Below are 27,024 nucleotides of genomic sequence, written 5' to 3' on the forward strand. Positions count from 1 at the left end.
GACAGCATCAACACTGATTTAGTGACGGGGAGGCGGCGGAGGACATGCAACGACGTGACTGATGTGATGAGTGCACGGTCGGAGAGATGCCCTCTCAGGGACTGGAGAGAGACGAGTGCAGAAAAGACATGGAGGTGAACCGCATCAACAAAAAGTGTTTGCCTTTCACTGGAGAAAAGGGGGCAGAGGCACGAGAGAGGAGAGGGAGGGGGCGTCAGCGTCGGCTTTTCTGTGTCACTGAAAGGGAGTGGGGGAGGGGAGATAATGCAAGCGAAGGGAGCAAACAGTAGAGAAGCAGGGAGCATACTCACACACTCACTCAGCTTATGGATTGTGTAAATGTGGGTATGCATTTGGAAGGAAAATGGGGAAGAAAACAAAAAGATTCATTATGTGTGGAAGACCTCAGCTTAGGGAGCGAGCATCCATCACATCAGCGATGAGAGAAAAATTACCACTCACAGCTCTTTAAATCATCCGCTTAAAGTTTAATTGTAAAAAGCACACTAGCGGTCATAATAATTGGTAGAAGAATACAGAGTGATCGCTCTTGTGAAACACAGTACATTCAACATTCATGATCGAATTAATCGTGAAAGGCAGCAGAGAACGAGCCCAGCAGCTAACAAAGCCTTACAGCTTTACAATATCAAGACGACAAAAGTTTGTACACCTTTAACAACCATTCATTTATCCCAATGATGATTCAGATGAATTGCATTTGCTTCAATAATTTAGCTTTTGTGACTTATTAAAATTAAACTACCAATAAACATATTTTATTTTTATGTGCTCATGCAAATTGTAAAAGAAAAATTGACCAAGTTTAATGCATTTTCATGCCTTGAAACTAGATAAAACAATGTGTGGTTTTATACCATCATTACAATTTGATTTGGTTTTATTTATTTTTCCAATATATTGTATTGAAAAACATTTACCACAACAGAAATCGGTTCTGTATGGGGAGGACTAAAATCAATGATTACAAAAACACTAATATATAACATTCCTATGGCAGTCTTTATAAAAGTATTTCTTATGCCCAAGGGACACTGTTGTGTCACTAAATGGATGGACCCCAGAGGATCAGAATATATCAAAGTGTGTAAAATTAAGGCAAATATGAAAAATAGTAAAGCACAATCAATGTGAGAGGACTGCATCCCTTTGAATTTATGACTTATTACTTCTATAAATATCAAAAGCCTTGCCTTAGTATCAGTTTTAATGAAGTAATAAATATGTCTTAAGAGTAAACATATCTTATTGCACCAAGTCATGTGCTGTTTAGTGATATACAGCACTATTTATTAGATATATGTAGTATAATGTAGGTGATAAGAGACACTCCTTCATTATCGAAGAGTTACGGTGCAAACGATGTCATAAAAACCGTTCACTTCGGCGCCGCTAACGGTACAAAGGTGTAAGGTGTTAACTGGCTGCCGGCCAAAATTCAACCCCTTCCCCACCTTCAGGTCCCACACGCCGTCAAAAATCCTCTCCCCGTCCGCGCCTTCTACCTTAGCCAGTGTGAGGTGGTACCGCGGGTTGTAGGAGCTCCGGTGCAGCCAGCCCTCCTTCCTGAAGGCCTCCTGCAGGCCGCAGTTCAGCTGGTGGAGGCGCAGCTGCGGCTGGGGGCTCAGGTACAGCACCCTGCCATTGAAGTGCTTCAGCTTCACCGGGAAGGTCACGGCCACGGGCGGGTTGCGGTCCAGCTGGGTGAACCGGCGGAGGATCTCCGCCGCGGCCGCCACCTCGGCCGGACCGCGCAGCACCAGGAGGCACAGGGTGACGTGCAGCTTGGAGGCGGACTGCCAGTGAGGAGCAGAGGAGGGGAGGAGGGCGGTGAGCTCCTCCTGGAGCTGCTGGAAGCTGGACAGGATCGTAGGAGTGTTGGCCCGGAAGGTGATGAAGTGAGTGGGTTTTTTCTTAGGGGGACGCCTGTCACATTTCTCCTCCGCCTGCTCCGGTGCTGGATCCTAAGGAGGAGCATCACAGTGGAGATAAATATAAACTCTAACTGCGACGATGTCCGTCAGAAGAAGGGTTTCCATCCACACCTGTGTGTCTTCATCACCTTCCAAGGTTTCCTCCCAGTCTTCAAAATGCCTCTCCTCTCCTTCCTCACTTACATCCTGGTCATTTTCTTGAAATGAGGAATTTTTCTCCATTGGCGATTGGAGTCTAAATTGAAACCAGGAAAGGAAAACAAATACATATGGCAGAATAAAAATGACTCACTTTACTAAAACAAAACAATAACATTGTCAAAAATCTAAGATGAAAAACATTCATTCACCTGCTGTAGAAAAGTTAGTGACTATATTATTTGCCATCTAAATATTAAAGGTGACCCATTAAACCTAAAGGTTAGAATAGATCTTTGGGCTATACAGAACATATTTTGCAAAAAAAATCATTCTTAGATAATAAGATTTTAGTCTGTTCAGTTCTGAATATTTTGAGCTCCTTTCAGAATGGGCCATTTTAAGGAGTCTTGTCACTTTAAAACAAAATTTACTGCTGGTTAGGCCCCCAACTCAATGTTGACACTTGCATGTGAAAATGGCTGCAAACAGACGCACAATTCTACAACTGTACATCTTTAAAAAGCAGAAGTGGAGCCTCCTGCACAACCAACAAGAAACCAGCAAGTCGTTTCTGGATGGTAAGTCAACAAGAAAACACTTGTCTTTGTCCAGCAGCCATTGTACAGCCCATACAGTGGTAAAAGTAGCTGACCAAACATGCTGGAGTTCAGCTTGGGTTGATAGGTAACAGGATGGGCTTCCCTGGGGTTGCTTAGGTAACGGGCTGAACTTTAATGGGTCTGCTAGGTGAGGAGCAGAGCCTGCTGATTTGTGACGCTACATTCAGAAGGTTTTTGAAACGGCTCATTTTCCAGACACCAGAAAAATAAACTTATTGCCAAAAATGGCTCTGAGTTTGTGTTTTAAGCGCTTTGTACTTTCATTTGGGACATAAATGAAAATAGAAAATGTAAATTTTGCTTAATAGGTCCCCTTTAAAACAGCATCTATAACTCATTCAATCCTGAAGGAGCTGACATGAATCCTCAAAGAGGCCTTGCATTGTGTACCTCTGAGCATTTTATCCAAACTGATGTATTTAAAACACACATTTCACTCAAATGTGGATTTTTTTCCACACAGGGCATTTTGTCTGCAATGAGTTAAAGATAAAACCTGCAGTAAGAATAACCACCAGACCTATTTGCAGCCTCCTCTTCAACACATAATCCATGAGAATCCTGCTGTTCCTGAGAAGTGTTTCCTCCACAATGTGTGGGGACAAAGGTGTGATTCATCTCATTCAGCTCCTCTTCCTCCACATGTCTGTTTTTGGTACGAGCGCAGTCTTCATCCCGACCACCCACAGCACCTGTCTGCTCCTCTGTTGTTTCACAACCACGGTCTTGTTGTTGCTCAGGATCCTTTACTCTGCTTCCATCTGAAACAAAGGATAATTTTTAGTTTGAGAAATTGTACAGATGTATAAGAGTATTCATACCACTTGAGCTTTTCCCCATTTTGGTGTGTTACAACTACAAATATACATAGTAGTGCATAACTGTGTATAACACAATTCTGTAAATGTTTTACGGACAAAAATAAAATCTAAACGGTATGGTAGGTATTTGTATTCAGGCCGTCAGAGTGAATACTTTGTAAAACCACTTATACTGCAAGTCTTAAAGTATTTCTAAATCCGTTTTCCACATGTAGTGCTTCTTTCCAAAATAGTTTAAACTCAGTCTGATTGAATCTCTGAACAACTTGATCAAGTCTTTCAGTAAATCACAATATGGACTCCAACAAAGCTTGTTCGTAAGATTAAAAGCAGCTTTTGAAAATATCAACCTTTAAGCACATATTAAATATATTTAAATTAAGCTCACATTTATGTACTGTAATATAATCTTCTCTTGGTCTGACGTAATATTCTATTATGAAATGTGTTTTCAATCTCTGCAAGAGGAAAATGATGATAATTAATAGAAATGTTTGAAATCATCTGTCTGTGCTTAATGCCTTTAATGTATGTCACTTTGTGACTTTAATAACTGAAATGAATTAACTTTGCAAAATTATTCTCATTAATTAAATGTGACTTGATCCATTTCCATTATCACCCATTTTCCCCATCAAGCGTCAACCAGCTGTCTCGATGAGGAAAACAATCCTCGCAGCATAATGGCTCTATTTTCAGACGACTCAAAAGTGTTCTGTGAGACGTTTAAAGCTTGTGACAATAATGAACTAAACCCTAATCTAATGTTCTCCAACAAACAGCCTAAGCCTCCACATGTATCCTAGACTTTTCAGATTTTTGCTTGCAAACTAAATTCATAAAACCTTGTGTAAGTTTTCATCAACTTCATAAATGTGTCCGACTTTATGATGATCCTCCGCAAAAGTTCCCAGCAAAAACATTTTAATTTGTGGCTGAGATGGGACAAAGGCACATTGTTTTGTTTTGTGCAGACGGAGGCAGAGAAGGGTCTCACCCTTTACTTCCTCCTCCTTTCCAAACGGGGGAGCCAGAGATTGACCGGTGGAGCCAAAAACCCTGTCAGTTCTGCTGTGGCGGTCCCAGACGCGGTGCCCTCTGTAGGCGAAGTACTGGATCCGGTGTCTGGGCAGAGCCAGCTCTGTGGTGTAGTCGCAGTCACAGGGGTTGGTGTCCCAGTTGAAGTCACAGAAAGGGCGCTCCAGCACACCGAGGAAGCGATCCACGTAGCCCACCACAAACTCTGAAGCGTCCACTGATGTGTCCCACAAGATGCGAGAGATAACCTCATCTGCTGTGCGCATGCGGGGCTTTTTGTTCACATCTGCTGGAGAGAATTCAATCGTTTCCATTCAGACAGGGAACAAACACATAAAAGTCTCTTCGGATTAATCGTGAAACATCAAGATGAAAAAATAAGGAGTGACCTTTCCCCTCGTTGTCATTAGGCTTCACCACTTTGCCCACAGCACCTTTTTTCTTCTTGTGTTTTTCCATCTTTTCTTCATCCTGTTTGTCATCCATGTCAGGGGACAGAACCGCCGAGTCATGCGGTGACGGGTCACTGAAATAAATGAGAGCAAGAGCAGGAGGGGGGGAAAGTAAAAATGTGGTCACAAATCATAATAAATTAAAAAGACAGGAGCCCTACATTAATCTGAAACAAATGTTACTTAGGATATAAAAGCTTACATGAAATTAAAGAAAAATCTAAAGAAAAAGATTTGCTCTACAATTAATAATAAGAATAAGGATACATAATGTCATGAATTATTTGCATCTAAATGCTGATTAATATCAAAATTTCCCAATCAAATCCAGCATAAAAATAATACCAAATAAACTAAAAAGGAAAATAACACAGGAAAACACTGAGATCACAGGGATTTTCACTTTAAAAATGAGAACAAAATAAAACTGGAAATTGTAAGAATGTTTTTATTTATCTAAAAGGAAAATAAGTCTGTTTGAACAGTCTATTCATTCAAAAAATAAAAAACTACATCGAGCCTTTTCTTTTTCTCACTCTGTGCTGAAGGGTAAGAAAATATGTCATTTCCTTATTTCTGCTGGTTACCATTTGAATTGATTACATTTCCCCCTTGACTATAACATCAGAAGACATAATTTTAGTGTTTTTTGTAGCTTTTCTGCTTCTCATTTATATTTTCTAGATCAGGAGAGATTAGCTGCTGCAAAACTGGATTTTGACATTAAAAAAAAAAAAAATAGAAAAAAAGAATCAAGGTTGACAATTTAACTTTAGCATCTCATATTAGATTAGCGTGGTCACCAGTAGCAAACCGGTAATTCTCTTGGTTTCTGAAAATGAAGATTTTTATCATTATTCTGTCATTTCCATAAGACTGCCAAAATTTCTAAACCCAGTTAAGCTTTGAGGTAATACGTTTAGCCTTGTTGGTAAAGATTTGCTCTCTGTCCTTCCCTCACAGCCTGAAAGAAAGGCAAACATGTTTGGAAATGTTTCATGCTAAAGATTTCTTAGTCAGGAGATTAAGAAATCTTCCTGACTTCTTAAGTCAGGAAGATTTAAGTCTTCCTGACTTAAATCACCTCAGACATTGAAAATAGCTGACTCAAAGCTGACTCCCTCTTTTCTCTGGAACTACATCTGATCCAGACTGTGCTTCTTAACCTCTTACACCCTAACCGAGCCGAGGTCACATGGCAGCTGGACCCACCGGTGGGTCCGTCGGGTTCTAGAGGTTAAATGGTGTGTGTAGCGTTGGGAATAATTCTTTGTTTGAGTTTCCCATCAACCAGTCATCGGTCAGAGCTGATTAAGCTGAAAATCTTCTGAATACTGATTGGTCTCTGAATCTCTAACTGAACCTATATGAAGATTTTTCAGAAGATTTTCAGCTTAATCAGCTCTGACCGATGACTGGTTGATGGGAAAACGTATACACTGTGAAATAGTGAAACAATGTAAAAAGAGAATAACAGACCTCCTTCTTGTTACTTATGAGACCCAAGTGGATTTGAACAAACCTGTGTGGTAAACGACATCTTCCTCCGAAGTGACACTTTCCCTTCTGGAAAAACTGGCACACTTTTAATCCATCCTTGTTCTGCTCTGAAGACTCTATAAATTATTACAACAATAAGGAAGACAGAGTAAAGTAAAGAGTGAAATCTGAATGAAAGTCTAAGGAATGTTGTCTTTAATATGTCATCAAAAGAAAGAGAAATCTGCATGCATGCAGTCATGTCTGGTGTTTCTGTGGCTTCTCCATGTAAACACACTGACCGGCAGTGTTTTTGTCTGAACATAATGCAGCTGTTTTCTAGCAGAATGAAAATACTTCTTTAAAATGAAGATGAATACATGTTGGCAGGCAAACTCTAAGTGCAGACATGTTAAAAACCACCGTTACTAACCATTAACTATGTGTTTGTCTAATGTTCACATCACAAGTAAAGATCCCGACTAAAGAACTCCGGATATTAAATTTTCCCTCCAACACAGTAACACTACAAACCCTGTAACAGGTGGTAATGATTCAATCCAGATGACTGAAAAGTCATCCAAGATTTCACACCACGCTTCCTGTTTTTCTATTTTTGGACAGAACTGAATGTAACTCTCAGCCCAAATACCTAAACTATAGCTGTAATGTCTGTCTTGTGAGAACTGAGATGACTCCAGCTGGCACAAAACCATCTGACCCGAATGCAGGCGCAATAACTTACAGGAAGTGCTTTTTTTTTTTTTTTTTTACTTGTTCCTTAGGAGTTTTACCGAGATTAAAAGTGATAGATGCAGATGGTGAAGGAGACAGTGAAATTTCTCTCCTCTGAGAGTCAGAGTCTTGAGTTTTGAGTCATTTGTTGACGCCAGGAACTGATCCAGCAGAACATTCTGTCAGGAAGTGAGAAACTTACACCACATTACTCCATGAATTCAGCTGCCTCTGTCAGTGTCTGAGGGTCTAGACACATGATAACAGCTTACCAGAACTGAAACTCCCCTGGGAGAGAGCGAAACACTGAAGGGTTACTCTCCATAATTGCCTTATTACAATGCTGCTATAAGTGGAAAGGACATATCTCAATACAATATTTTAAAGTCGTATTTAAAAATACGGGTGCATAGATTTATTAGCCAGCTGATGTATCAGTGCCGATTTCCTTAATTTTAGGAGATCGGTGATCAGCCAATACTTACCTTGATCAGCAAAGGTCTAAAAATCAACCACAGTCCTCTTTTTTTCTCCAGTGATCAAGGTTTGACTGGTAGACTGACCCACCAGGTCATGTCTGCACATTTGCAGTCAATAATAATCGCCCCACTGTTATCAACTCAGCAACTTTCTTGTAATATTTATCAATAAAAATCGGCATCAGCCAAAATTGGAATTAGCAGGGCAGGATTTTAAAAGACTGGTAATCAGCGATCGGCCAAAAACTGCAATCGGTGCAGTGCAAACTAATTTATTTCATAAAACATTTCTTATCAATATGCGTGTAAGCATAAAAGAAATTGAAATCAGTTCCTTCCAATTAAATCTCTATTAAAAGGGCAATGTGGGACTCAGATTAGGTGAAGTTAAATGAAACATTTTATCTCAAGACTCAAAATGTAATTTAAACTTTTTTCAAAACGAAGCTAAAGAGAGAAAAAAAAATCTTACTAGATAAGGGGGCAATTCTAGTCCTCAGCAAACAATGTCCTGCATGATTTAAATGGGTTCTGAGCAATATTGCTGAATTTCCTCACTAGCCATTTTGTGGTTTTGAAGGAGCCTTTTCATCGTCCAGTCATTTAGTGAAGGTGTTTAGTCCATAAGTCAGTTTGGTTCAAAGGTGAATTACACTTTTTACTGTTATTTCTGCCCTCTGTCCTACCTCTATTCATTAGAAATTAATCAAAATAGTTGTTCAAATGCAAATTATTTTAAATTACAGGCAACACATTGACTCATCATCAGTTCTTACATTTGTTTTTCCCCAAATGTACATGACCGAACGCTCCGAAGTTAAAATCCTGGAGCTTATATGATTTATGTTTTATACTTGTTAGGGAAGAACATACTATACTGAATGTATCTGAATGTAAAAAAAATAAATAATCTGATTTAGGTTTCTGTATGTACTGCTATGTACTGCTGGTATACTAATATATATTAAGGCTCCATGATATCAGGAAATATGAGATAATGTTGGCAGGTTTTTTGATACTGAAATGACATGCAATGAACAAATAAATAAAAAGTGTTTATTTTATGCCTTTGTGCTTTGGGTTCATAGCTAACGTAGAACATAGTCTAGCCAGATACTGGATAAACTAGAAAAAAAATGACATTATTTCCTTATAATACACTGGGGGAAACCCTGCTTTCTAAATATGATTGCAGTAATATTTCAATAATACTTGTAATACAACGTGCAGTGCTAATCTATCTTTAATACTTGTTCTTCAATTATTCATACTTAGTACATGTATTTTTTAATAAGGTAATTTATCACAATGCATATAACTAAACATTAAAGTAGGTTTGCATTTTCATTCTTTTGACATACTTAAACACTTTTTTCCTGTTTGTATTTATCATTGTTGGCATTTTAAATAAAACAAAAAAGGATACCAAACAAAACACATGATATATGAAACTAAATAATAATATATTTATTGTTAGAAAAGAAAAATATTTAATTTAGCTGTTTTTATGCTGATTGACACTCATGTCAACTGTTTTGAATTGGAACTCTTCAATTAAACATTAGTTACTAAACCCTTAAAAACACGTGTGTGAAGAAAACATCTACATTTAGGAAAGGACCTGAAAGTGCATATCTTAGTTTTTCATAACCATGTCCCTAAACACTCTCACTACTCCTTAGATATTGCATCTAAACATACCCTAAACCTTACAAAACATAAACAGGTTTAGGGCTAAGAATGAAGTGCAAAAAGTGAACTGGGATTCTGCTTTAATAACTGTGGTTTTTGGAGTAAATAGAACAAATATATCAAAGAAACCATCTGTAAAAGTGATGACCAATGACATGAAGCAATAGAATAACACTAAGACATTTACCTCCCGTATCTTTCCGGGTATTATTGCTCCGGTCAGTTTCAGCCCCAGCAGCTCTCAGATCCGGTGAGTCAATCAGGGAGGTGGACGTCAGGAGGCTCTCACATCCGATCCTCTGGTTCTCCGTAGAGCCCGAGGAAACTTCTGGACCGTCTGACGCCATTTCTAAATCAAAGAGATATCACTGTAGAGTTTCACTGACAGACTGTCTCTGCTACCTGGACACCTGGAAACACAAACACGGAAGTCCCGGGTTAGCCATCCGGTACTCCAAGTTAGCCTTCCGGCTAATTCAGATTTGCATCGTAATAAAATTATATATACATGCAATTTTGTTTTTAATTAAAAAAGAAAAGAAATTAACCGAAGTGATCGCTCTCTTTAGTACTCTTTTGACCCAGTCTGCAATCCTCGAATGGAATTATGGTTAATGCAGTTTTATTAAAAAATATCTGTAGGCAAAGCAAATTTAGATGTCCAAATTAAAGCTTAATATTACCAACAAAAGTAAAAAAAAACAAAAAAAAAAAACAAAAACTGAAGAGCATATTTTATTTTTTTTAAATAGAGTTTTGTCTCAACAGTTATTTAAAAGTTGAGATGTGACGTTAACCGTCAGCAATGAGTCAGCGTAAGAAGGCAAGCGCGTGCGACGTGCCTCAACGTCATGTGATTTCTCTGTTGTTTGCTAACATCATGTAAACAGAAACGGGGGAAGTGGTGCAAATATCCATTTACTCTCGTTCAATAATGAGTCTTTGCTAAATATGTTTTAGTAGATTTCTTTATTTTTTATTTTTTACTTTCACCGTTGTTCGTCTTTATATCTTTAAACACAAGCAACGGAAGTAGCTGTGTTTTCGTAGCTATTTTTTGAGCTGAAGGTAAGACTCCGATTTAGCTTGTTGTTATGACAACGTATTAATTTAAGCGTAGCATTGTAAAGTCACGTACTGGCTGGAAACAAAAATGATTCACAGGATGTAAATTGTATGACATCTAAACTTTCATTCAATACTTTATCTACATTTATTAAATGTCTCTCAGATGAACGCGCTGGTGGCTCTGTGTCATTTCTGTGAGCTCCATGGCCCCCGAACACTGTTCTGCACCGAGGCGCTACACCCACCATCCCCAGATCCTTCGTCTCAGGTGGGGACCCCCGTGCCAGGAGACAGGGATGGTGACCGGGAGGGTGAAGGTCTGACTATGAGAGCCAATAGCTCAGCAACACAGAGAGGAGAGATGTGTGAGGTGAGTGGACTGAAAGCCTGTTTTGAGAATGAAGTTCTGCAGTCTGTTTCAAAGTAACGTATTGCCACCTTTTCTCTCCTCACAGGGATGTCGATCTCTACCTGCATCTCATCCTGGCTTTGTGAGCATCGATGATGAAACAGGCATTCGCTTCTTGAGCCATCAGCATCCCAGGCAGTCCCAGCTTTTCAGTGTAGTCAGACAGGCCTGTGTACGCAGTCTCAGCTGTGAGGTAAATTAACGATACTCCACAAAGACTTTAAAGTTGAAGTTATCTTGGAAAGCATATTCAGAAAAAGTGAACAAATCAGTCCATACATGAAGAAGTACAGCAGTAGAATTTAATATTTACATTATAATCTGAGGATCAAATGTAATAGTTTAAAAAGAGTACTCAAATATTATATTTGTTTCAGACTTTGCAAAAAGAAACAAGCGGTAAGCAATATAAGTGGCATAAATTACTCCCACACTATACTTGGAAACATTATGGGTTTACTCATGTAAACAAAATGGAACTTTAACTTCATGAACTTCGACCTTTGACTTCAGGCTCATCTTAAGCCTGAAGTAATATAATATTGTTAATATAGTAACAAGTAAAGAGAAAATATTGTAATTTGCAGCAGGAAATCATCAGTTTGTGCCTTTTTTGAAAATGTTTTAGTTTTTTTTTTCCTATCTGAGATGTCACACTTTACAGTCTGTCCTACTAACAAAGGAAATCTTGACTCGAGAAGATAATTTTTCTAAATTACAGGGTTTTATTTGTGCCTTTTGTACAGTGTTGGTGAGACAGCTTCTTTTTTGGTTTTTCTCATTTTGAAACCATTAATAACACAATAAATACCTAGTTGAAAATTATGCAAAGCAGCTAGAAAACCCATTATGAGAAAATGCTTATGCCCAATGTTGTAACTGTACAGCACTGGTATGAAAATCTCAAAGTAGAAGAGGGAAAATTTGGAAGAAGTGGGAATCATATATTATCTATAGAAATAATGTTGTTGTTCTCATAAGTGTCCTTGTTTTCACAATTGGGACCAATTCCAAAAAGACAAATTTGTCTTTCCTTTTATAAAAGAAAATGTGCAGTAGCCGTCTTTCAGCCAGCTGACCAGTATTATGCAGCAACAAGTGGGGAAGTAGCAGTGCTGAGTTTCTATACCCCATGGTGCTGTTGAAAACTCTGGTCGCTCCAGCACTTTCTGAGACATCTAATTAAAAATACTTTAAAATGTAGGACTGACATGACAGAAAATGTTTGTGGTTTTGAAAACATAACTTATTCAAACTTAGGTTTATCTTGACACCAGTAACTGCCCCATAGCTAATCTGAAGAGGGCAAATGTGATATACTTCTAGATATTAGGCTTTTAATTTGATTCTCTTTCTTTATTTTTCAAACAATTTCATTTTAAATGTATTTGGGCTTGTTCTTGTCCTTTGTTTTCAGGTGTGTCCTGGCCGTGAGGGGCCCATTTTTTTTGGCGATGAGCAGCATGGATTTGTGTTCTCACACACCTTCTTTATCAAAGACAGCCTGGCCCGCGGTTTTCAGCGATGGTACAGTATAGTTTTGGTGGCCATGGACAGGATCTACCTTATCAACTCCTGGCCTTTCCTGCTACGGCACCTCAAGCTCACAATACATAGTCTTCAGAGCACAGCTTTAAAGGTAGATCAATGTTATGGATGCTGTACGTCTCTAGTATTGTTTTTTAAACATATAGATAAATGATCCTCATTCTGCTCATATATATTTGTCTTTTCCCCGTCAGGTTTTTGACAGTGAGCAAGGAGGTTGTCCCCAGAGAGCTCTGAGGATGAACAGTGTATTTTCCCCAGCAGTTTTTCCACACCAGAGGAGTGGGAATGCGGCTCGATCGCTAACCTCACTGACCCAGCACCCCAACCTCTGGGCTAGTCTGCACTGCTCTTTTAGCTGGTGAGTCGAAACACCTCGCCTCCCTGGGACAGACAGTTTCCTTTTGTCATGCTGATCTGTGTTTTCCATCATTTTTTCCAGGTTGCTAAAAGCTAGTGGCAGTCGTCTAACAGAGAAGCTTCTTGAGGGGGCCCCCACTGAAGACACACTGGTGCTAATAGAGAGACAAACAGGTACAACATTTCCTCTCAACCTGCACATTTTCTTTTAACCTTTCTGCAGCACAAATATTTGTTACATTCACCTTTATCACTAAGAAAAAATGTGATGTAAAATATTGAGCCGTAGCATAATGTGGTAAAACATTGTTCTCTTAATGAGAGGTGCTCTCAGTCAGTTGTACATGTTTGCTTAGTGTTGGTTGGTTTCCCTATGTCTAGTCTGAAAACACTCCTGATAAAACCTGACTCACTGGATCGCTCAGAACTCCGTCTCTGCAGCCAGAAAACCATGACGACAACTCAGATAAGTTGTCCTCTTGCCCTATTCTGGTCAAGATTTATAAAGTGCTAAAAAAGATTTACAGGAAAGTCTCTAAGTCCAGTGCAGCTTTTAGACCAATCGTCTTAATAGTCAATTCCATACAATTCAGGGTCACAAATGGGCAAATGCATACAGCAACAGACGTAAGAAACTCCCTGTTTTAACAGTATCACAAAATACATGACATCAGTAAACATTTAATCAATAAGTAATAGTTTCTGAGTATCAAAGATTGCCTACAATCCCTTGGGCAGGTGATAATACCTTCTGAAGTTTGTTCTTTTTTTTTTTCTGCTGTTGCGGCAGGGATTGCAGTTTTGCAAAGTCTGATATTTTCTGTTACCTTTGTACAGGTATGGAAAAGTTTGGAAAAAAGAAAATCAAGAATGAATGGCTGCTTGATTTTTACTTTTTCTTCTTTAATTTCCGTAAGGACGGAGATCTAACACATCTAACCATTTATATTCAAATTGCTTTCTTTAAAAGAGTTGCTCTTGAAAATGAGACCTCATGTCTCCATGTGGTTTACCTAGATAAATAAATTTAAAAAAAAGTCAGTACACCTGATTTGAATGCTTTTGCAGAAGGATTAGGGAAATTAGTCAGACATATTTGGGCAATAGTGAGAGACAATCTGCTAAAGGCTGCAAAGATTTGAGACTGGGGCTAAGATCCACCTTCCAGCAATACAACAACCCCAAGTGAACATCCAGAGCTGCAGTAAAATGGTTCATAATATATATATTTATGTATTAGAATGGCTTAGACCTAAATCTAGACTTGCAAAGTTGCTATAGACGTAGCCTAAATAGTGCTCCAAACTTTGATGAACTTGAAATGTCCATGAATACAATGTTAATGTTTGTGTAGAATCAGCATTCAGGTAAAATCTGCCAACAACACAAAGTCATATCAGATGTTGAAAGTGAAATAAAAAAGGAAATGTATTTCTGCATCATGTTTGCATTTTACCTGTTGCTTCATGGAACACATGTCTGCATAACCTCAGTCTATTTTAATAAATCTCTGGACCATAAATGACTCCAACCCCTAAATTCAGAGACGTTTTATATTGACTTGAGCAATGCTTTCTGAAGATTTGCACACAGAGTTTCTGTGCTGAACCGATCCCCCCCGCCCCCATCCAGCCCACATGTTTACCCCTGAGCCCTGCACTTCTCTGGAAGCTGTTTATAGACCCAATCATATTGCTGATCTGTTCCCTATAAAACCAGTACATTTTCATTTTCTTTCTTTCTGTATTTATTTGTTTGGGATTTAGTAATGTTAGATAAATTCAGTAGTTGTCTTCATCCCAGCTCTTTTCAAAGAAGAATATACTCTCCTCACTATGATCCAATACTAGAAAAATCCTCAAAAATGAAAAAAAAGGACAATAGTGGGATTGTTACTGTCAGAGCAATTAGTTTATTAAATCACAAAAATTATTCTGATCTCAAAAATGATCTCTTTACAGATCAAAGCACCCACTGAACTCCTTCCTGGCCTCAGATAAAACTATCATTTTATTGTTGCTTTTTTATCTTTGCACATTAAATTGCATCATTTACAATGACTTAGAGACTTGAGTGGGGATAAAAGGGAGCTTTTAGGATTCTCGTCCTGGATTTTAAGCAGCGGGTCTGAGTTTCTGCTTTGGTATGTGTCAGCGTTCTGTAATACCCTCAGAACTGAGCTGTTCAGTAAATACTGAGTAACTCTGTCAGCTTCACTATTGCTTTTTGGGTGGAGGGTTGTTGCAGTTACAGGTTGAAAAAACACGAGGCTCTTTTTATTCATGTCTCAAAAACCGTTAAGCCTCTGGGAAGCAGGAAGAATGTTTTCTTGTAATATGATTCACCACAGAGAAGAGACTTATCACTCTGTAGTCTTACAGTAACTGCCAGTTTTTTTGATGAACTGGTCTTTTTATTACAGGAATTTAAGTAACCCTGTTCCTGGTCCTGTCCAAAATGCAGAAAAATATCTGGCTTTTATCCTGCAGTTTGAAATGTGCTTAATAGCTTATTCTGCTGATTTGGAATCGTTTTTAGTAAATTCTGTGTTGAAAAGAGTATAAAGGGAACTGAACATGTTTGTATTTGTATCTTTGTATCTGTATCTGATTTGTATCTTTTTTTAAAAGATACAAATCTAAATTTCTGTATATCTATAGAGCATGATTTATTAGTTCAAATTAACCTTCAGCATTTTAATGTTTGTATTTCTAGCTGAGTACCTTCAGATTAAAGGACTCTCATTCAGAAATACCAAAGCACCAATCAATCAGTCAGAGATCTAAATCTGATTTCCCCTTGATTGGCTTTGAAGCAGGACTGTCAGGTAAAATACTGAAAAACTTAGTTTCTCCTATTTCTTAAATGCATCAAAAGTATCAGTTTCTACTATTTCCTGTCCAGAAATGCACCAACAGCATGTACATTGATGCTATTTTTTTAGTTAATAAAAAAAACAGCTGATAAAGGTACAACACTTGCTTTGAAGTACAAATTGAGATGGCTATTTTTTTCCCCTTCGTTTTCTGTTAGATTCAGATATTTAAATAAAAAATAAAGCTATTAAAAGACCTGCAGCACAGATATTTCTCTCTGTTATCTCCTTAGAAACAAAATTGTAGTGGACAGGTCAGACATGAAAAAGATTGGTATCAACCTGGAAATTCTGGTCAGTTTATTTCCAGTTCTGAACTTGATAGGTGGATCATACTGTGAGTATGTGAGTACAATCTGTTTTTGTTCAGATGTCAAACAAAGCAGTGGAAAAACTACTTAATTGGAAGTCAACATCTGCATTGTGCTTATATATATATATATATATATATATATATAAGGAATTCAGGCAACAAAGGTATATGTTTTGTGCTAAATAAATTGTATTAACATTAAGTCTGAAACTTGAAAAATGTGTTCAAATACATTTTTTTGTATGTGTATTTGAAAAATATGCACTAGTTTATTCAAAACCCTGTTTATTCAAACTAGGTTTTAGTTTGAATAAATCCTAGATTCAAACTAAAAGTAAATATTCCCTTAATAGGATTCAAAATATAAAAATGTTGAAACCCGTGTGATCCCAGCAAAGCAAACATTTTAATGTTTTATTTATGCATAAAAAAACCCGTTAGGACTGAATGAAGGCTAACTTATGCAGTCGTGTCATTGCAAGAAGTTTAATATGTACGTATTTCTACAAAGCAAATATCTGTATTAAAAGCAAATTTGTTGACAGATTTTCATCCACAATAAGGTATATTTATTTTTTATTTAAATATGTGACCTGTCATTAAATGGAATTTACCTCACAACGGTGAGAAAGCCTTTGTGAGATATTTAAATCTGTTGCTCGATAGCTGTATCTTGACCACAGGTAGGTTTTGTTGCCATCCATAAAGAAAGAGATGGAAAGCCCCCTGATTGATGGAAAGTCCCTTACGGTGTTGTGGTCTTAAAGATATGAGTAAAAGTTGCGTGGGTACAAAACCCAAACAAACACTGTAGCACACAGTATTTGCTCTTAACCTGCACGGTCGGTTTGGTTGATGATTAAAAGTAATTAGGAAACTTTTTGGTGAGCAGTGAGGAGGCACTGCTGGAAACACAAAATAAGAGCAGTCATGCAGAGTAGCATGACCTGTCCACAATCATTTCCTGTGAAAGTTTCACAAGTTATTTTAGTTATTAAGTTTTCAAGTTTTTTTGTTTTCATGTCACTGTTTGTCTTCCAAAGAGCAAGAAGAAGAAATGAGTTGCTGGGAAGGAGCAGAAGGAGGCGGGTCAGAGTCACAGTTACTCCAAACCGACAGCAAACTGGGCCTGCTGTGTGAAGCTTCAAAATCAGATGATGTACCTGGTCCAAAATTTAAATCATTGAGACACTTGAGACAGGTAAAGATGTCTAGAAGAAACATAATTTTGCTGTGCGTAATCACTGAACATTGAGATTGTATAACTGAAAATGAAAGTTTTCTAGAGAAATAAATAAAAGATGTTTTTTTTGTCATGGACTACACTCTGTCTGAGAGCTGCTGTTTGTGTTTTTGTCTGCAGGTCCTCGGGGCGAATGACTTTCGACAGCTATCATGGCATGTGCTCATGGGAAATCAGGTCATATGGAGAAGCGCAGACCCCGGACTCATTCAGTCAGCATTTACTGTGCTAAAGGTAACTCAGCTAGCAAGCCTTTTAACCCTTGCCTTAAAATAGAGTCCAATAAATTGAGAAATGATTGTTGTTATATTTAAAATGCATATTTTATTGCTTACCTGGAATTTAAGAGAATTCAAATAAGAAAATATTGAGTACACTGCCATTAGCATCACTGTTAGCTTTACTAAGTGTACATCTCAACACCACATTAGTCTCTTAGATTTCTCAGCAGGCTCTTTCCACATCTGGAGTTTGTGAAGTTAAGCCAGAAACTTTTAGATCTCTTTATAAACCCATCATCTTCCATTGCATTCAAAGTTTGAAAGCTCCAAAGGATAAAATAATGTTGCCGTACGCAAGGCTGCATAACATCAGGAGAACATGTGAAATGTGATCACTTTAATGGATGCTGTGATACAATATGACTTCTGATACATAAATAATTAAAAAAGCATTTGTGTCTTTCTGTTTTGGCTTTATAGCAAACAGCTAATGAGTAGCCTGTTCAGCTGCTGTTAAAAATACCAAAGAAAAGTAATTATTTCCATTTGAACAATAAGGTTTTATTGAAAGAGATGCTTCTGGGTGATGCTTTTTGTATTGGCATTGAGATAAGTTACTTTTTATTTCTGTATGTGTTTACCACCATAGCCCCTCTTTACCTTCTAAAACTTGTGCTCCATTAAATGGCAAGTTTCTCTAAATAAAGCGATAGAGAGACTGTATGCATAATACATACTAACTAGCTAACATTTATTGCAATCCAGTCAGTTCTTGACGATGTCTACATGGTGGGCCATAAGTTTCCATACCATAAACATTTTATATTGGACAACCATTTTTATTTTTGTGGGACTTTGAGTAATCGCTGCACGTCTTGGACCACTTTGTAGTTGATCTGCAACATTTCCAATTTTCTGAAACTTGCAAATAAGTTTTGCCACAGTTTCGTGTGTGTGATGCTCGTTCCATGTTTTCTGTTAACGTTTTGTGCAACCATGCGACCGCTTCCAGATCCAGCCATCAGTATAATTTCAATTCTTTGCTCTTTTGTCAAACACATCATCTTTGGCACCTGAATTATAAAAGAAATATACATTTAACATTCTCCTATGTATGGAAACTTATGGCCCACCCTGTGAATCCCATACTTTGTTGTTGAAATATCTGTAAATTTGTTAGATTTGGTGCATCCCTGGCTTCATGATGCTCAGACTTGCTGTTATCACCTGAAAGCCTTGCTCTCTCTTGCTCTCTTGCATTGACATGAATTTGTTTTTTACGTCATTGTGTTTCTTCTTGCTTCATTTTTTTTTTAACTTCCTGATGCTGAAAATGACCAACTTTGAGTTTGCTTCACTTAGTAACAACATTTTCACCAAAGACTGATGTGGTCAGCGACTCGGTGGCTCCTTGTTGGGTGACGATGGGTTCACTGCTCTGAAGTAGACAGGATGTCACTGGTCCAGTTCTGGTCACCAGTTGGTTTCTTTGTGCATCACTTCTTTCTGATCCAACACAACTTACCCTGTGAACATTTGTGCTCCTGTTAGTCTTTGCTGCCAGTGGGCTGCGTGCGCTCCGTCCCATACAGCGCTCAGTACGAAGAGGCCTACAAATGCAACTTCCTGGGTCTCAGCCCAGACGTTCCTATCCCAGCCCACGTCAGCTCCTCAGGTACAAAACGACCCCCTCGTCTCAAAGTTACCTGCAGGCCACTTTGGGATGAAGGTGTGACATCTGCTCTGTTTGTCATGCAGAGTTTTCAGTGCTAGTGGACGTCACGTTGAAGGCCTGTCAGGGTTCAGCTGCAGGCGAAGATGAAATCTGTGCACTTTATCAGTTCACCATCAGCAGCGCCAACACACAGCCGACAGACAGAGGTGAGGCCACATGCTGTGAGCCGGTGGAGGTCAGAGAATTTGATTTGCTGTTTTTATTGAGCGTCTTGTTAAGATTTGTTTGCTTGTGGAATGGACAAAACGCAAATAAAGTTCATTTATTTCAGTATCTAAATTCGCTAAGTGAAACACATTATATTGGTTAATTACACACGGACTGATGAATTTCTGCTTATAGCTACTGAAAACATATTTAAGGTTACAATATTACAAATAAGACCAATAAGAAAACATTTTTAAAACACAAATGTGGACTTAATGAAAAGTATGTTTAACACCTGCGTAAAAGTGGTTTTAATTTGACAAACGAACCTCATCAGAATGCTATTCTAATTTACTGAACTTAAGAGATTTCCATAAATTGTCGATTTGAAGAGGTTAAAAACCTTGTTTAAAAAAAAAAAAGACTGTGAGGTTCTAAATAAAAAAGAGGTTGTAAATATAAATTTTTATTTATTAGCATTTAATAAAGTCCCGATATGCAGAAAACAACTTAACTTGATTCTGATATTTCTGCAAGATAAATAACAGAACCCTGCATAGATTGAAACAATACTTTTTTGTGTTTGACCTGGTAGCTGTTAGGCATTGTGTCTGGAAGAAAGATTAAATTTTAGTTTTAGTTTCAGCAGCCAAACACAAAATTTTATTGTTCTTCTGTGGTTCATTTCTACTAGAGTCTAAAATCTTAATACTAGATATAAAACAAAGTTGAAAATCTAAAGTCAGACAACTGTAACATGGGAAAAATAACTTAAAACATGAAATTAACCTGTCGGTGAAACTAGTACTTTTTCACAAATATTAGAAAATAATAGAAAATATGGTGTACCTGTCTGTTGAGCCAAAATAAATTGTAATTCTGTATCTTGGACTCTAATCGATTTGTGAACAGGACAAGTTTATGCGAGGCCACTCATTAACTGTGATTTAATCCAGAGCAGCGCTTGTGCAAGTTATGAAACTGTTCAGAGCGTAAATAAACTTTAAGGATCTGGCTCCACGTCAGAAAGTAATTATCTGGTCACTGACTCTCCCCAGACTTCTCAGCTTGAATTCAAAATTGTTCTGTGAGCAAGTAGTTGAGACGGCACACATCAGAGGCAAACCTGTGTAATCTGGTTTGTACGACGAGTTGTGAAACTTAAGATTTATTTAATCTTTACTGGGCTTTTTTTTTCTTCCAGGTCCAACATTGCTGAACAAACTTGAGGTGGCTCTGTCTAACGAGAACCTGTCTGTGGATGTTGTGTCTCACTGCCTGCTGTGCCTGAAGGAGGAGTGGATGAAGTGAGTAAAATGACAACACTGCAAGAACACAAAATCTAACCAAGTATTTTTGGTCCAGTTTCTTGTGCAGATATCTTAGTATGCATGAAATAAGACAGAATTAACTTACAAGTAACTTTTCAGCAAGTTTTCAGTCCATAATTCCTTAATATTGATGAAAAAGTACTAGAACCACTGCCAGATTATTTACTAGTAAGTTTTCATCAATATTATGGAACCATTTACTTAAAACAAGCTGCTTTCTATTGCAGAAACTAGATTAAAAATAGGAAGATTTTCTGTTTTTGCAGTGTGAGGTCAACATAGATGTGAGAAAGATTTCAGTGTTCTCACCACAGATTTTCACTCTTTCAGCAAAGTCAAAGTGCTGTTTAAATTCTCCAAAGTGGACGGTCGGGGCAGGGAGGACACCCAGAAGGTTCTGGCCCTTCTCGGCGCCACGGGGCCCGGCGAGGAAGACAATGTCAGGCTGTTAAAGTACTGGATGACTGGACTGAGCAAAACCTACAAGAGTCATTTAATGACAGCTGTGCGAGGAGGGGAGAGAAGCCCCAGCCAGTGATAAAAAGAGGAGGAGGCGGCGGGACGTGAAGAAAAGAAAAGTGACAGCAGCAATAATATCTAAAGCTAAACGAAGCAAGAGTGAGTCTTTTCATGGGTAGTTTTGTTGACTGTATGGATCCAGTGTTGAATGAAGGAGCACTGTGAATGGATGACAGAAATGATTTTGCTCATCCATTATTGTCTTTTTAAGTTATGAGAAATCTATTGTGTACTCGCCTCAGATGATTATCCTGCTCAGATTAATACATGGAGTAATTTTGGATAAAGCATGGAGGCCTTTATTGTTAAAGAGAATTCTTCTATAATACCTTCCATCATGTGAAGTTTAACTTATTACTAAAAGTTGTTTATTAATACAGATGTGTCCTAAAGAAATAAACTCACTCTGATGCACTTTATTCCCAAATTGGCTCCATCTAGTGGTGAAGTGGGGAAATGAAAGGAGTGAAAGTGCAGAAGGAGTGTTTCTTTTCCAGCTCCCACTCACTTGTTTGACTGGAGATCAGCCAACAAGTCTCAAGTGGTGTAAGACAAGACTTTTAAGGTTTTCTGCAACTCAAAGTTGTACAAAATGGTTGCATAACAAGTTCTCGCACTAGTTGGGCCACGGCATCTGCACATTTTTGGCTCCTTAACGAGCCAGTCACACACTGATCCCGTCTGCTTTTTCTGTTGTTTTTCTATTTTTGTGTAAATCTAAAGCGTCTCTTGCTTTGCTGAGGTCCGCAGACTTTGATCAATAAAATCCGGCAACATACGGCTCTGTTTAAACCGGGTAGATTTTTCTTTTTTCCATTGGTTTTACTTGACCTGAAACTATGTGATGATTGTGCAACCAGGGTTCCTGCACATTCTGAAAGAGTATGGATCCTGGTCTGGATAAGTGTGAAAAAAACACAAGAGAAAAAGATTTCGGTTGCCAGACTTAATTTCCTGTCCTGCTATTAAAATGTTGTGTTCATACACCCATTAACTTATCAGTCCTTTTATTGACCATAAACCCACAGTCATGTTTTTTATTAATATCTCAATATTAGCCAAAAAAGAACCGGGAAGTCTGGGATTTTGACATGTGTAGGAACCCTGTGCGATGAAACAAGTTTGGACTCATGCTCCGTTCCAAGATGAAATTCATAAATACTGGATTGACCGGAGCTTTCGTTCTCGATGCAATGTGTTAACTAGCTCTTCTGGTGTTATGCTTCTCCTCTCATAACTCAAATCTGGATTTCATTTGGTCTCTGACTCTCTGCTAGATCCAAAAAAGCATTATTTCCAAATTGCTTGCATATTTTCTCAACATGCAAGGGATGCATGAAGCAGGAAGACAGCACAATGGCTGAATATTTATAACTGTCATTGTAGCGCATTGTAAAGGTTGAGAGGTTTCCACTTGATGAGGCCTCTGGGAGTTTTGGAGCGGGGCTTTTTATTTTTTTTTTTGCGTACGGCGGGTTTTGCTGCTGCTCTGTAGTTTCCATTCCCCCTCAGCAGAGCAACCGGTCCACTTTTCTTTGACCTTCAATCAGAAAGAACATAAATAGAAACAAGTTTTTTCCTCCTTCCTTTCAGTCGTAATTAACCTCCTTCATGACACCTCGCTGAAATCCGAAGCAACAGGATGCTGCAGACGACCTGAGGCCTCGCATCAACACGTTACAGACAAGATGTTGACAGCTGTTCACAGTGCTGGACTTCAGGATCACATGAGGCGCATCTGTGAAGCTGTTTTTGATGGCAATGACTGTGAAGAGCTGCGCTACATAGAATGACTTGCATGTTCTGGCAGTGGGGTGTTGCAATCTTGCTTGCCAGATTGACAAGGAATTATTTAAAGCAGAAACAAAAGCGGCCCATGTGACAATTAATCAGGATGATACTGAATCTGAGGGGAGAAAGACAAGCAGATCTGCAGGCGAAGAGGTGCGGGGGAGACTCCAAATGAGAAACATACGCTCCAACTGCATGACTAAGCCTCCTCAGCCCCTGTTTGGAAGGGGGGGGAAGGGGGTGAGGGTGTCAGGGAATGTGGGGAGCGGGGGGAGGATGGGTGAGGGGGGGGGAGCGGGTCAGTCAATAGTGAGGTAAAACGTGTGGCGTGGGAGGGGCCGGGACTTAAAGGGAACAGGGGCAGGCAATCCAGCGTAGCACTTTCACTTTGAGCGGCGCCTGTGTCTGAGTGGAGAACACAAGGAGTGACCAGAGGGAGAGGAGGGTGGCCCGCGTCTCTGCCGCTTTATCCACTAAGGAACCCAGGAGCTACTGAAATTTAGGAAGATTCAAGGTCTGTAGTGCAAAAAAAGAAGGAGGGGAGACAAAAAAAAAAAGCTCTTGAAAACGAAAGAAGGCTGCAGCCTCTCTGGGATTTAGAGGGAAAATCCAAAGTGAAAGAGAATGATGGCTTGTGGAGATTAATGGGTCATATTTTGGAAAGTACCAGAGGAAACCAGAAGAAAATGCACTGAGGGATGTGAGCAAGGGGACTGAACATCGACCGCTAAGAGAGAGGAAAGGCAGAAGCGTGCTCTGTCAGAGACCTCAACAAACCACAGAGGGGGAAACTTTGCCTTTCACAGAGTGACACAGCTGAAGAGTGATTGCTGTCAACAAGAGAAATGGAGAAGTGTCCATTCTTAGAAAGATAAAATGCCAGGTGAGAATTAAGAACATCGTCCAATGATTTACTTCAGCTTTTATTTCTATGTGCGCACATGTAGAACTTGTAGAGCAGACTCTTACTCATGCTTATTCAGGTATTACAGCAGACTTTCACTGCATGTGTCGCTACGATCTCAGTCACACTAATGTCGTACAGTCGGATTTGGTGATACAACCGCAGCTCAGAGTATTTTCGTCTGTTTTCTGTAGAAATGGCTAAATTGTCACAGGATATGTTGAAACGTTTCTCTGTAGGTATGCAGCTCGAGAAGATAGAAACCACAGAAAGTTTCCACCTATTATCTGAATGTCATCTGCTCCTTTCATCCTCACTCATGTGTCAAACAGGTCTACTTTTGCTGCTGCTCTTCATCGTCCAATGTGGTGGATGCAACATTGACCTGAAAGGTGTTGGAAACATAAAGGCAACAATCGATTCTAATCCAAATGGATTTGTAAGTCTTTACTTTTTTTTAAAATCAACACCTTCGTCAGTGAGGATGTGATGTAATGATGTGAAGGAGTAGAAAATAGCATCTTGTCAGATGATTCAGAGTAAGCTATCAGATCAGAGAGGGAACTCAAACTATGTCATGCTTTGCATTTCTTACTCGCCTTGTAGATTTGTAACAATTACAAAAGATATGCCTCACTTTATCAACTTCAGTACAAAGCTAAATCAGTTCTGATCTTTGTTTTGTACTTCTCTCTCCTCCAGCGGTCTGTATTCCCTAAAGATTATCGTGTAGTGCACTACTACACTCGAAGCATGCTGTGCGAAACTGAGCCGGTGAGTTTAGCTATCAGTTAAGCAGAGGGAGCAGAGTCTCACATGTCATAAAGCTGCTTGTGCATTTTATAGAAATCAACCTTCCCTTTTGGGATAATGTTTGACTCCATAGCCTGGATAATTATTACCTTTCTCCGCCACTCATTTACAGATCTTAGGAAAGAAAGAAAAACTGAGTTTGTGAACAGATTGCTACAGCAGGTGCTCTCTTGTGTCACTTGCACACGAGTGCCACTGATGTGGTTCTTGCGGTGATCCGTCATGTGTTGTGCATGCTAACTCTGAGGTCTCCCTGCAGTGTTGTGTGTTTTCGGCAGCAGTGGTTCTCGTAGAGTCCTGGCATGTGCTCCTCACAAACCTTTGGGATCAGCATCTCAATTACACCTTCATCTTAGAGCTGAAGCAGACACTGGATACAATTGTTGAAAAGAACAAAAATATAGAGGTAGGATTTTTAGTCTGCAAATAAACAAAACAGAAGGATATCTGTTAATTTTCTGACATTAAATTTTATGAGTTTTGTAAACAACAGAAAGAGTTGGAGCGATGTCACAGCTTTTACGACTTGTTTTGAGTTGTTCCTTTGATAATTCTGCAGCCTCTAATTGCATCATTTCCTCTTCTCAGAGTTTCAAGGAGGAGACGGATTTCAAGCAGTACCCATTATTGTCTTCCTCCCCAGAAGAACTATTAAATCTAACGTCAGAACTTTTTGCTCGGTGGCTCCAGGTGGGTTGCTCACCTTCAATTGAAACTTGTTTCCCGCCCACGTTGCCCCCGTTTTTTGAAAGGAAGGACTACGGTCCGGTGAGGGGCAAACTATTGACCACTCGAGCCATCAGACGCGTGGAAGACCAACCTGAAAAAATGATAGACAATAAACCTCCATCGTCCTGTGGAAGATCTCGATCCCGGCCTTGTCCTGCAGCTTTCTGGAGCCCCTTGTTATTGTTGTTGTTATTTGGACTCTACTGGTAGCAACTTTTTTTGTTTTTTTTATTGCACAATAATGACATTTTTACCTGGCACTGAATGAATTATTTTTGAGTTTTGATGCAGTAAGCTTTGCTAAAATGAAGTGATATGCATGAGCTGAATTAAATGCCAAACGTCAGCTAACTTTGCTCTTGTTATATCAAATATATATTAAACCTTATAGTCACTCTCTTGGTTGAAAAAAAAGCCACAAGCTCCAGCTAATTGTGCTTTCCTTGCTAACGAGAGATCCAAACTGAGCTAGTCGGTGCACATAAGCCATTCTCTGTGGTTGCCTCACTGTTTACAAATGAATGTTGTGAGAGTTTATTCCTGTAAGTAAATGTAAGTTAAAGACTTTTAGGTATAGTAGCATTTGGTTTAAATTAGAGTGATCCAGTAACTTATATTTATTATTATGGTTCTTTTGTTGTTTGTCTAAGATGGAAGAGTGCGTTGGCTCTAGGGAATGAGCTGAAAATCTGAGGGCAATAGTTTAGCATTTATCAGACAGTAAATGTTACTGCATGGATCAATGCTCTGTTACTGAAACAATAAAATGCTTCTTTTCATACCTTTGATTTTACAGCTTCCATGTCTTTGAGTTCCTTTCGTTTGCTTAATTTGAACAAAGTAGTCCTTAAGTTACTTTTTGTTCATGCTAGATCACTCGGATGCTTTGGTGGTCCCTTCAGCGTTGAGATGCTTTTGTTTATACCCCTGGATCCCTTTATCTATTCATGTGAGGTGAACTGTGATGTGGATATGTCGGGTGAAAGCAAAAAAAAAAAATCAAAGATAAGCTGCAGATGGGGGAAGGAATGCATCACGGCGGCCTGGCTTCTGTCGGAAACTATAAGAGGAATAAAAGTGAAATCTTTATGCTAGCACTTGCCTCTGCTTGCACACACGCCCAGACATGTAATCTGTACCATTGTCCTCACCCTTGACGGGTATTGCCTTGCTGTCGCCATGGAAGCACCATGTTTTGCGTGCTCCTTGTTTACTCTGAATTTGTCAAGATTTTGCAAGGAGGAACAAACACATACTTGTACAAATGGGGACAGAAATACTTACCGGTACATTTACGTGAACTGCTTCTTTGTACCTTTTCCAGTCTGATGCATAAATATTTTAGACGTCTGCCTGTCTGGAGGGATACGTCCTGGTTTCCAGTCTGTGACAGGGGTACTAATGTCAGGAGGTTTCATAATTCCCGTAAATAGGCTTAACTGTGATTCACAGAAACCTTGTCTTGGGTGGGTCACCGAATACCGATGACCCCAGTAAAAAAAAAAAAAAAAAACACACATATACCTAAGGGGGAGGCTTTCTACAGAGGTCAGGTTAACCATGCACAATACAGCCAACAGTCTGGTATCATGTTTTCGAGAGAAAT

The 27,024-nt window shown here is 38.9% G+C and overlaps 3 protein-coding genes across 5 annotated transcripts; 2 read left to right on the forward strand and 1 right to left on the reverse strand.

Moving 5' to 3' along the window:
- Positions 1-467: 467 nt before the first annotated feature.
- On the reverse strand, positions 468-10,083 carry leng9 (leukocyte receptor cluster (LRC) member 9). Of its 2 annotated transcripts, XM_044115917.1 has the most exons (8): positions 9,961-10,083; positions 9,600-9,822; positions 6,550-6,643; positions 4,965-5,101; positions 4,535-4,861; positions 3,237-3,477; positions 2,067-2,190; positions 468-1,985 (listed from the first exon to the last, which is right to left on the reverse strand). In XM_044115917.1, the coding sequence occupies exons 2-8, from the start codon at positions 9,757-9,759 to the stop codon at positions 1,359-1,361; spliced, it is 1,710 nt and encodes a 569-aa protein (XP_043971852.1). In that variant the 5' UTR covers positions 9,760-9,822; positions 9,961-10,083; the 3' UTR covers positions 468-1,358. The 2 variants fall into 2 exon arrangements, with proteins under 2 accessions (XP_043971852.1, XP_043971851.1); XM_044115916.1 differs by lacking the exon at positions 9,961-10,083 and having other exon boundaries at positions 9,600-9,898.
- Positions 10,084-10,249: 166 nt separating this feature from the next.
- flcn (folliculin) lies at positions 10,250-23,179 on the forward strand. 2 transcript variants are annotated; one of them, XR_006370552.1, is made up of 13 exons: positions 10,250-10,480; positions 10,644-10,850; positions 10,936-11,082; positions 12,307-12,528; positions 12,632-12,798; positions 12,880-12,971; positions 17,029-17,186; positions 17,349-17,462; positions 19,001-19,124; positions 19,208-19,330; positions 20,536-20,638; positions 20,993-21,280; positions 22,775-23,179. XR_006370552.1 is itself a non-coding variant. In XM_044115920.1 (12 exons), the coding sequence occupies exons 2-12, from the start codon at positions 10,644-10,646 to the stop codon at positions 21,198-21,200; spliced, it is 1,665 nt and encodes a 554-aa protein (XP_043971855.1). In that variant the 5' UTR covers positions 10,250-10,480; the 3' UTR covers positions 21,201-22,175. The 2 variants fall into 2 exon arrangements, 1 of the variants encoding a protein (XP_043971855.1); XM_044115920.1 differs by lacking the exon at positions 22,775-23,179 and having other exon boundaries at positions 20,993-22,175.
- Positions 23,180-23,316: 137 nt separating this feature from the next.
- On the forward strand, positions 23,317-26,199 carry zgc:174888 (uncharacterized protein LOC558116 homolog). The gene is made up of 5 exons (XM_044115926.1): positions 23,317-23,855; positions 24,209-24,315; positions 24,579-24,650; positions 24,949-25,095; positions 25,278-26,199. The coding sequence occupies exons 1-5, from the start codon at positions 23,849-23,851 to the stop codon at positions 25,626-25,628; spliced, it is 684 nt and encodes a 227-aa protein (XP_043971861.1). The 5' UTR covers positions 23,317-23,848; the 3' UTR covers positions 25,629-26,199.
- Positions 26,200-27,024: the final 825 nt, after the last annotated feature.

The sequence above is a fragment of the Gambusia affinis genome, linkage group LG05 (assembly GCF_019740435.1).
Source record: "Gambusia affinis linkage group LG05, SWU_Gaff_1.0, whole genome shotgun sequence".
NCBI lineage: Eukaryota > Metazoa > Chordata > Actinopteri > Cyprinodontiformes > Poeciliidae > Gambusia > Gambusia affinis.

Coding starts and splice junctions, on each gene's coding strand:
- zgc:174888 (XM_044115926.1), top strand. Junction 24,316..24,578: donor ATTCTAATCCAAATGGATTT/GTAAGTCTTTAC, acceptor TCTCTCCTCCAG/CGGTCTGTATTCCCTAAAGA. Junction 25,096..25,277: donor AAAAGAACAAAAATATAGAG/GTAGGATTTTTA, acceptor TCCTCTTCTCAG/AGTTTCAAGGAGGAGACGGA.
- leng9 (XM_044115917.1), bottom strand. CDS start 9,759: ATGGCGTCAGACGGTCCAGAAGTTTCCTCGGGCTCTACGGAGAACCAG. Junction 5,102..6,549: donor AGATGTCGTTTACCACACAG/GTTTGTTCAAAT, acceptor CATTTATTTCAG/TGACCCGTCACCGCATGACT. Junction 1,986..2,066: donor AAGGTGATGAAGACACACAG/GTGTGGATGGAA, acceptor GCTCCTCCTTAG/GATCCAGCACCGGAGCAGGC.
- flcn (XM_044115920.1), top strand. CDS start 10,644: ATGAACGCGCTGGTGGCTCTGTGTCATTTCTGTGAGCTCCATGGCCCC. Junction 17,463..19,000: donor CAGCATTTACTGTGCTAAAG/GTAACTCAGCTA, acceptor TGCTCCTGTTAG/TCTTTGCTGCCAGTGGGCTG. Junction 19,331..20,535: donor CACACAGCCGACAGACAGAG/GTGAGGCCACAT, acceptor TTTTTCTTCCAG/GTCCAACATTGCTGAACAAA.